An 11108-nucleotide genomic window follows, 5' to 3' on the forward strand; every position below is an offset into this window, starting at 1 on the left:
CCTCCAATTCTGGTCCAGTATTTACAAGGTACTTATTGAAGCTTTCAACGACTTCCTTCATGTTGTCATTATTCATGTTTCCATCTGAGAAGTATTGGGGGTAATCCCTTTCAGTGCCATTTTTAAGTAATGCAATTGAGGGTGCCCCATGTTACTCTTTGTGTGTTTATTGTTCTTCAGTCAATGTTCAACAAAGAAAACAAACAGTTGTACATTCATAGATTGAAAATAAAAAGTTGTACATTCATAGATTGAAAATAAGAAATGTTGCAGACCGAAAGGGTTTAGGCTGAAGTTAAACACTTACTGCGCCTAACCCTATAAACAATTTCAAGTACAAAATAAACTTCCGAAAATTATAAAATGTCCTTTGCACAACATATAAATACACATTATAAACAACATGAACATAGTTCAATTTTATACACAGTACAGGCATGTGAAATATCCCTGTGTACATATTAAACCTTTGCACTAATTATATACACAATATACTGTATACAAACAATTGTACTTCTATTATTATTTATATCTCATGTTTAGTTTTTAATTAACATTAATCATAGTATTAACTACAATGTTGATTCAAGAGTGATATATTTTTTCAAGACATTGGTTCTAAAGTGCTTTTTAAATGTGTGAATGGAACTGCAACATTTTAAGGAATCATCCAAGCTGTTCCATAGTTGAACTCCTCTAACAGAAACACATCTACTATTTAATCTTGTTCTTATTTTTGCTTTCTGAAAGAAAGCTGAACCTCTGAGGTCATAGGGATTCTCTCTGGGTTTGAACCTCACCTGTAAACACCCAGGCAGCATGTGGTTATGAGCTTTGTAAGCCACAATAGTAGTATTGAGGTCAACAAGATCGTTCAGTTTTAATGTTTTTAATTTAATGAACAGAGCATTGGTATGGTCATGATAATTCGCAAAATTTACAATTCTAATTGCTTTCTTTTGAAGTAAGAATATAGAGTTGATGTTTGATTTGTAATTGTTTCCCCAGATTTCAACACAATAATTAAGATATGGGAGTATGAAAGAATTATAAAACATGTTAAGAGCCTTTTGATTTACAGAGTTTTTAATTTTATGTAACATAGCAATATTTTTTGCCATCTGTGTCTTAAGTATATTTATGTACAGTTTCCAATTTAATTTATCATCTATATAGATTCCCAAAAATGTTAATGAATACACCCTTTCTATCTCCATATCATCAATTCTTATATGATGCTGTATTTTATTTTTCCTATTTCCAAAAATTCTATGTTTAGTTTTATTTAGGTTGATTGATAGTTTATTGGCATCAAACCATTGCTTTAGTATGTGGAGTTCGATCTCTACAGTCTCTAGGAGTTGGTCAAGGTCTTGCCCGGAACAGTACAGACTTGTATCATCAGCAAAAAAAATACAGTTGAGTTTTTTAAGGATTTTAGAAATATCATTAATATACAGTAAAAACAATTTTGGTCCCAGTACAGAACCTTGGGGTACTCCAGGTGTTATGATCTTTTTGTCTGAATCTACATTGTTCACATGCACATACTGCTCTCTGCCACCAAGATAAATTTTCAACCAATCATGAGCAAGATCTCTGACACCATACCTCTGCATTTTGTTTAAAAGTAATGTGTGATCGATGGTGTCAAAGGCCTTGCTCAGGTCAATAAAAACACCAACAGCAAACTCCCTCTTATCAATTGCAGTGGTTACCTCCTCAATTAGTTCCATCACTGCCATGGAAGTGTACCTGTTAGATCGAAAACCGTATTCGTGTTCACTTAGCAGGTGATGCTTATCAATAAAACTGTCAAGTCTTGACACAAATAATTTTTCAAGGACTTTTGAAAATTGTGAGAGTAAAGAAATAGGCCTGTAGTTTGTGATCTGATGCGTATTTCCACTTTTGAAGATGGGAATGACTTTTACCATTTTCATTTTCTTTGGGAAGACACCTTTTATAAAAGAAATATTGCAAATATAAGTGAAGGGAACAGCTATAAAATCAACAACTTCCTTGATCAGAGAAAAGTCCAAGTCACGGCAGTCTGTTGATTTCTTGTTTTTCTGAGAATTTACAATTGTTTTGATTTCACTTTCATTAACGGGGGAAATAAAAAACGATTCTAAATTCTCTCATATTATTGTTTTTGTTCTTATCTAATAATTGACAGTTCTTTTTAACATGCCCATAGTATGCTAGTTGGCTTGTTTTATACTTTTTGTGCTGATGTTCTGCTTCTGTAGATTTTAGCCTTATCCATTTTTGATATAATGTATTATTCTTATTACAAGCATATATAATAATAATAATAATACCACCTTGAGATTTGAAGACAAAAGAAGCATACACCTATTTAATAATACCACCCTCATATTTGACAACAAAACAATTATAAACTTATTTAATAATACCACCTTAACATTTGACAACAAAATAATTATACAAATATTTAATAATACCACCATAACATTTGACAACAATACAATTACACACCTATTTAATAATACCACCTTAACATTTGACAACCAAACAATTATACACTTATTTAATAATACCACCATAACATTTGACAAAAAATTTTCGTTATCCTTTTGTTCTTTTTCTGCTTTCTACTGAGTTGTTTCCATGAAGGGTGTTTGACAAAAAGGTATTATCAGCGTGTTTTAAGAAATGTTCATAGTACACATTGTCCCATTTTTTGCTTTTCTATCTCATTTTTGCATCTTTTATTCCACATTTTGCTGTCGTTTTATTATGACAATATCCTGCAGGCCAAAAAAAAACTCCAGCTGCGTGCCGCTAACGGCCCCCGCAGTCACACTTTGGACATCCTTGCATGGTACGACAAAATGGTAAGTATTTTGCCAATGGGTGGAACACTGAAATTATATTTTGATTAAAGGAATAGTAAAAAAATATATATTTTTGTGGCAGCCGTGAAAGGAAACTATTGCACCTGCATCTTCAAACCAAAAACATATTCTCAAATCAATTATTTGTTTTGTGCTGTGGAATATTTGTTTATTTCAAGGACAACGTGCAGTTACATTGAGAAGATGTCTGCACCAGATTTAGCACCTATGGTGCATCTTTAACATCCACAATAAAATGACACAGGAATTGAAAATAACAATGTTGCAATTATATAATCATAAGCCATTTTAAAAAATCAAGCACAATACATAGCGGGCGGTCAAGTTAGAGTATTTTAGCAGCTTCATTTAAAGTGCAGAAGTATATAAAGTGCATTTTTTTCTTATTAGTTGCATTGCTCGTGGTTTGGGCTGTTGAATTCCAATTATTCTGCGTTATGCCAATCCAATTAGATGTTATTTTGAAAGTTTGCATTAAAATACTAGTATTTGGTATTTTTAAGGATTGTATTACGTGTAAACTTTAGCTTATATAATTGTTTAAATCGTCCCAAAAAAAAAAACGCATTAGTAATCATGACAAGTCGTTTTATTTTGAAAATCATAACCGGAATAGGTCGTGTTATCACCCGCTTGTAGGTCAGAGCGTGTCCTGCTTATTCAATGGCCGGAAACGGCGGATGCCGCAACATTGTAACGGTGCTGAATGGAGGATTTTTAACACGCCAAGTGGAACCTGCCTTGGTTTTACTCCGTGGAAGGTGCGGTCCTAGCGGGGTGAAGTAAAAAGATTTGACCATTTTTTCCCCTTCCTGGACATTTTGTCTTTACTGTGTGGACTGTAAAGCCGACGTGATTACACAACCTCGGACGGGATCAAAGGGTACAGTCGATCCGCACCGGAAGAAACACAAATGTATTTTAATAATATAACAAGGGGTTCCCAAACTAAGGGTCAGGGACCCGGTTTGGACCACAAGGCATTTTTAGTTTTTGTTAGTAATTTTATTTTTTGAATAATTTTGTCGTGATGCTGCTCAACTGCGACCATCCCTTAACTCTTCTGAGTTACTCGGATGTGCCGCCCCGGGTCATCGAGAACTTCATCCTGACCGGCTACCGCTTCCCCAATTACAGCTTCCGAGATTGCGTCCTGTCGGCGTTCCGGCCCACCAATGAGACGGGCAACTTCTGGACTCACTTCCTCCCCGTTTTTGTGTTCGCCTACCACTTCGCCGAGGTCTTCGACTGGGACGAGGCGCCGTCCGGGTGGCACCCGTTTTTCTACCCGCTCTGGACCTACTTCCTGTGCGTTTCATCTCTGCTGGTGTCCAGCAGCTTCGCCCACTTGCTGAACTCCATGTCGCTGGTGGTGAGAGAAGTCTGCTTCTTCGTGGACTACGGGACCATCAGCGCCTACACGGTGGGGTCGTCCTTGGCGTACCATTACTACATCCACCCCCGGCCCGGGCTGGACCAGATAAACACCGACAGGGACCTGAAGCCTTCGGAGTTCCGACTCTTCTTCGAGACCCTCTACATCCCCAGTGCTTGTGTCGTGGCCATTATTTGCCACCTGTCCTGCTGCTACACTCGCCAAAAGTGGAGGCGCTATCGGTACGCCATCCGGACCCTGGTTTTCTTCCTCCCGTTTCTGGTGTCGTCCACACCCATCTTTTACCGCCTCCTCATCCGAACGCCGTATTCCACCGCCTCCGTCTTCTTCTACCGCCACTGCTTCTGGCTGCTGGCGGCGGCCGGGTTCAACATCAGCAAGGTCCCGGAGAGGTTGTCCCCTGGTCACTTCGACATCTGGGGTCACAGCCACCAGTGGTTCCATTGCTGCACCTTTTTGTCCATCCTGGACGAGCTCCACATGATCAAGTCGGAGGTGAGGGCCATCCTGGCCGGGTCCGTAGCTCTGCCCCCCGGCCCAGCTGCCGGAGCCACCTATGGGGTCATGCTTTTCCTGCAGGCCACCATCGTCTCGATCATTGTCGCGTTTTCTTGGCATGCCAACTGTCTTTACGGGAATCAAGTAGCAAACAAACACCAGAAAAGTCACTGATTTCTTGATCGGATCTCGTAGTTTCGACTCCCATTTGATGATGGATAAAACTCGTTAGCCGCTATGCTGAGATGTATGGTTTATGATCTACAGAAAACCTACAGGGAGATGATAATCGCGTAAGAGTTTATAATAACAATATCACCAATAACTAGTCAATATTCAAGTCACCAAATGTAAATAATGGGTTGTACTTGTATAGCGCTTTTCTACCTTCAAGGTACTCAAAGCGCTTTGACACTACTTCCACATTTACCCATTCACACACACATTCACACACTGATGGAGGGAGCTGCCATGCAAGGCGCCAACCAGCACCCATCAGGAGCAAGGGTGAAGTGCCTTGCTCAGGACACAACGGACGTAAATGGAGTATTGTTGGCGGTTTTCCGATGTTTATTTATTGGATTTTATGGGTGGAGTAGACGAGTTCCCATTGGCTCGATGGCGTACTTTTTGAATGTTTTTTAGAGTGCAAAGTAGCTATCGTTAGCTTCATAGTTAGCCACCTCGTACTTAGAATGTAGAATGCATAAACCAAAAATTTGCAAATGGGTGAGTCCATGGTTCTCGCCCGGAAAAGGGTGGAGTGCCATCTCAGGATCGGGGAGCGGACGCTGCCCCATGTGGAGGAGTTCAAGTACCTCAAAATCTTGTTCACGAGTATGGGAGGAGTGGATCGTGAGATCAACAAGCAGATAGGTGAGGTGTCTTCAGTTATGCGGAGGCTGTATCGATCTGTTGTGGTGAATAAGGAGCTAAGCCGGAAAGCACAGCTCTCAATTTACCGATCGATCTACGTTTCCATCCTGACACGTGGTCAGGAGCTTTGGGTTATGACCGAAAGGACAAGATCACAGGTACAAGGGGCCGAAATGAGCTTCCTCCGCCGGGTGGCGGGTCTCTCCCTTAGAGATAGGGTGAGAAGCTCTGCCATTCGGGAGGAGTTCAAAGTAAAGCCACTGCTCCGCCACATCGAGAGGAGCCAGATCAGGTGTATCGGGTATCTGGTCAGGATGCCACCTGAACGCCTCCTTCGGGAGGTGTTTAGGGCCCCTCCGACGGCTAGGGAGGCATGGGGAAGACCCAGGACACTTTTGGGTAGACTATGTCTCCCGGCTGGCCTGGGAAAGCTTCGGGATCCCCCGGGAAGGGCTGGGGAGAGGAAAGTCTGGGCTTCCCTGCTTAGGCTGAAGTCCCCGCAACCCGACCTCGGATAAGCGGAAGGGTTATACTTGTACGTATAGCGCTTTTCTACCTTCAAGGTACTCAAAGCGCTTTGACACTACTTCCATATTCACCAGTTCACACACACTGACGGCGGAAGCTGCTGTTCAAGGCGCTAACCACGACCCATCAGGAGCAAGGGTGAAGTGTCTTGCTCAAGGACACTACGGACGTGACTAGGTTGGTAGAAGCTGGGACAATCAATCACAAACCTTATTTGAGATAGGAACACAAATAGGGGACGGCGTGGTGCGGTTGGTAGAGTGGCCGTGCCAGCAACCTGAGGGTTCCTGGTTCGATCCCCCACCTACCACCAACCTCGTCATGTCCATGGTGTCCTCGAGCAAGACACTGCACTCTTGCTCCTGATTGGTCGTGGTTAGGGCCTTGCATGGCAGCTCCCGCCATTAGTGTGTGAATGTGGAAATAGTGTCTAAGCGCTTTAAAGTATAACCCATTTATACTTTTTTATGTTTATGCATTCTATTTTGTCATAAACGGTGAGTACGAGGTGGCTAACAATGAAGCTAACAATAGTCATCTACTTTGTCCTCTAAAAAAAACATTCAAAATTACAGACGATACTCCATTTTCTTGTCCAGACATGAACATTTGCCGAGTATTAGCGATATTGTTATTATAAGCGCTAATGCTGAACTACTTTTAGCCGCGCTGTGATCACAGGGAGATAGTCTACTGTTGCACCTATTGACATATTGAGATGCTGCGTCACCTCTGAGCTGGTGAAAGTTAATTCCAGATTATAAATTGTTCCTCTCACCTGGATATTAAAAGGTTGTGGCCATAAACCAATAAGTTGGTTGTATTTGACATTTTATTTAGACTCATGAGATCACAAGAATGACAAAAAGATGCCCCTTGTTGGGGGAGTTGTGACGGCACAGAACCACAAGGGGGCAGTGAATGGTAAATGGATTATACTTGTATAGCGCTTTTCTTCTTTTTAAGGAATTCAAAGCAGTTTGAGACTATTTCCAGGTGACTAACAATGAAGCTTATGATAGTCATCTACTTTCCCCTTCAAGAAAACATTCAAAAAATGCCAACGATACTCCATTTTAATGTCCAGACATTAATATTAGCGATATTGGTATTATTAGCGCTAATGCCGAAGAACTACTTTTAGCGGCTACGTGATCCTTTTGAGCCTTTCTTCATGCAGCATTTTAAGAAGAAAAATACAATAATTTATTGTAATGATAAAGTTATGTTATGGATTTTTTTGTTTGATGTTGAAAGTATATGAGTATTAAGGGTGTCAAAAGATGTTTGTAATGAATCGCTATTCTTAATTAAAAAAAAAAAAAAAAAATCTATTTTTTTATTTATTTATGTTCTTCCTCAATCAGACAAATCCTCTTGTTGATGTAGATGATCTATATCGGCTGTGCAGATTTACCTTAGAAAAGAGAATTGATGAATTTGTCTCTTGTTGCTTTATTAAAAGTGAAAGTACCAAGATTGCCACACGCACACTAAGTGTGGCGAAATTACTTCTGCATTCGACCCAACGCCCTTGATCGCCCCCTGGGAGGTGAGGGGAGCAGTGAGCAGTAGCTCAACATAACAAAACATCACTTACTGTACGACGTCTGCTGTCGTTAGGACGCCGACTGCCAGGATGTTTATATATTCCCATTTAGATGAAGAATCACTCATAATCTTCACAAAGAAACGGAGTGGGGGTTACAAGCGTAATTTTCGTGTCTTTCTTGCCAGTTCCGGGTCCTAAATGGCTATCTAAATACTGTAGTTGGTCTGTGTAAGCGTTTATAATAACAATATCACTAATTACTTGTTAATATTTATAATAACAATGTCACTAAAACTTGTTGATATTCAAGTAACCAAATGTAAATGGAGTATTGTTGGCGGTTTTTGGATGTTTTTTTAATGGATTATATGGACGGAATAGAGGAATTCCCATTGAAATTGTATATATGTTTATTTTATTTTTTTAATCCATCGGTCCTCATACCTCTCATAATGATTGTGATAGGTCAGGAAAATTCCAAATAAAAGCGCATTTTTCTATCAATGCTATCCTTATTTGAGACAAGAGCACATACGTATTTCTTTTTTATGCACTCTAACTTGTCACATACGGTAAGTACAAGGTGGCTAACAATGAAGCTAATGATAGTCATCTACTTTCCCATTCAAAAAGTGCCAAAAATACTAAATTTTCTTGTATATTAGCCAAGTATTAGCGATATCGGTATTATGAGCGCGAATGCCGAATAACGACTTTTAGCGGCGCCGTGATCACAGGGAGGTTGTTCACTGTTGCAGCTATTGACATGTTGAGCATCACCTCTGAGCTAATGAAAGTTAGTTCTAAATTATAAATTGTTCCTCTCACCTGGATATTAAAAAGTTGTGGCCATAAACCAATAAGTTGGTTTTAATTGACATTTAATTTAGACCCATGAGATCAAGAGAAAGACACGAAAAGATTCCCGTTGCTGCGGGAGTTGTGACGGCACACAACCACAGGGGGGCAGTAAAGCTCTATGATTTATTATATGTATATAAATATATATATACAATAATAAACAATATAATTTAAATCAAGGTAATGGCGTGTGGGAACTAGATCCAAAGGGGTGTATGGTGGAAGACTATGTGTATGATGAGTGTTGGGGTGTTGTGTTTTACCAAATGTTGAACGACAAGAAGGAAAAAGGCTGGAAGGCGGTCCGTGAGCAGGCGGATATAGGAGAATGGCCAGGCGTCAGAGGTCCGTGTCCAAGCGGAGGTCGAGGATGAAGGAAGGCAGTCCAGAATACAGAGAGAAACTACGGGGGATCGCGGGAGAACTCAGGAAAGCACTGCAGGAGGACAACACGGACATCAGACACGGAAAAAAGAGGAAGAGCGAATATGCAGGATACAAACCAGACAAGGGGTGCTTACTAGGGTAACGAATTAATAAGTTCCGGCAAGGATCCTTGGGTCCTCTGTTCTTTATACAGCTCGCCCTCATCAGTCCCATGTGTACAGATTGCTGATCCCCCACAACGCTGCCAACGGAAGTGCTGGCAGACCCAGCCGCCGGAGAAAAGCGGGTTCAAGCCCGTGCCATGACAGGTTGGCGAATTTTTTTGTTTTTTTTACACCTGCCTGAGGTACTTATTCTAAATAATTATTTTAACTTAATCGAAAGATTTAAACATGCCAGAAGTTTAACAGCAAACGGACAGGAGGGATTTATTAATAGTATGAAAATTAAACCAGATGTAATATGTACTCAAGAAACATGGCTGTAGCCAAAGTTGAACTTTATAATAAAAGGATATATAACAATATGTAAAGATAGGGATGATGGGCAAAAAGGGGCATATGCCATATTTATTAAAGAAGAACCAGAATCAAGAAATACTTGGATAATCCCCCCCAAAGATCGGACAAACACTACAGGGAGACAGAACTGGATCAAACATGACAGGGAGACAGAACAGGATCGCTGACGGGTCAGCCAACTTCCAACGCCCCTTACAAAAAAGGTGAGGGACAGGTAAACGCTGGGGAGGGAGAAAAAAAATGTAATCTGAGCTTGGGCCCCTGGAGAGGGGGTTCAGACTGAGGGCAAAGGAAGAAAAAAAACCTAATAGCCATAGCACACATACGCATTTGTTTTAAGAGGGAAACATCAAAGAACGCAAAGTTAAAGTACCAACGATTGTCATAAACACACTAGGTGTGGCGAAATTATTCTCTGCATTTGCGTCCTGGGAGGTGAGGTGAGTAGTGGGCAGCAGCGGTGGCCGCGCCCGGGAATAATTTTTGGTGATTTAACCCCCAATTCCAACCCTTGATGCTGAGTGCCAAGCAGGGAGGTAATGGGTCCTATTTTTATAGTCTTGGCTACGACTCGGCCGGGGTTTGAACTCACGACCTACCGATCCCAGGGCGGACACTCTAAACCACTCGGCCAACGTGGTCACTAGGCAACTGGCCGCTTCTACACACAGCCACAAAAGTAAAACAACAACAAAATGTACACTGTGGTAGACTCTGTGGTTTTCCACGCCATCGTCTTTTGGGGGTGAGGGGAGCATGGCCAGGGAGAGGAGCAGACCCAACAAAGCAACCAAGAGAGTCGACTCCACCCTCGGCCGCTAAAAGTAGTTCTTCGGCATTATATTATAAGAAATGCATTATATAATATTAAAAGTAACACAATAACTTAAAATATGGGATAATAAAGAAAAATTCAAAGTGCTTAACTTCTTGAATCTGTGCAAGAAATGACAGATCCATTCGATTTGAAACAATAGGGGGAGCATTGGAGTGGAAATATAATTCGGTGTGTTCACTTTGATGCACACCGCACTATGTGGTGAAAGGATGACTTCATGGAAGCATTTTTGGAGGGAAGAAAATTTGTTTGTGTAAACCAGGGGTCACCAACCTTTTTGAAACCAAGAGCTACTTCTTGGGTACTGATTAATGCGAAGGGCTACCAACCAGTTTGATACACACTTAAATACATTGCAGAAATTTGTTCAATTTACCTTTAATAAATAAATCTATATATAAAAAAAAAAAAGAGTATTTCTGTCTGTCATTCCGTCGTACATTTTTTGGCCTTTTACGGAAGGTTTTTTGTAGAGAATAAATGATGAAAAAAACACTTGATTGAACTGAAGAGGAGAAAACACGAAAAAAATGAAAATTACATATTGAAACATAGTTTTACTTCAATTTTGACTCTTTAAAATTCAAAATTCAACCGAAAAATATGAAGGGAAAAACTAACTAATTCGAATCTTTTTGAAAAATTTTAAAAATAATTTATGGAACAGCATTAGTCATTTTTTCTGATTAAGATTAGTTTTAGAATTTTGATGACATGTTTTAAATAGGTTAAACTCCAATCTGCACTTTGTTAGAATATATAACAAATT

At 40.2% G+C, this 11108-nt stretch overlaps 1 protein-coding gene across 1 annotated transcript; it reads left to right on the forward strand.

Annotated features, from left to right (window-relative positions):
* The first annotated feature begins 3523 nt into the window (after nt 1-3523).
* LOC133560908 (membrane progestin receptor epsilon-like) lies at nt 3524-10510 on the forward strand. The gene is made up of 2 exons (XM_061913939.1): nt 3524-9118; nt 9202-10510. The coding sequence occupies exon 1, from the start codon at nt 3913-3915 to the stop codon at nt 4948-4950; it is 1038 nt and encodes a 345-aa protein (XP_061769923.1). The 5' UTR covers nt 3524-3912; the 3' UTR covers nt 4951-9118; nt 9202-10510.
* The last annotated feature ends 598 nt before the right edge of the window (nt 10511-11108 follow it).

Source organism: Nerophis ophidion, linkage group LG10, assembly GCF_033978795.1.
Source record: "Nerophis ophidion isolate RoL-2023_Sa linkage group LG10, RoL_Noph_v1.0, whole genome shotgun sequence".
Classification (NCBI taxonomy): Eukaryota; Metazoa; Chordata; class Actinopteri; order Syngnathiformes; family Syngnathidae; genus Nerophis; species Nerophis ophidion.

Coding starts and splice junctions, on each gene's coding strand:
- LOC133560908 (XM_061913939.1), top strand. CDS start 3,913: ATGCTGCTCAACTGCGACCATCCCTTAACTCTTCTGAGTTACTCGGAT.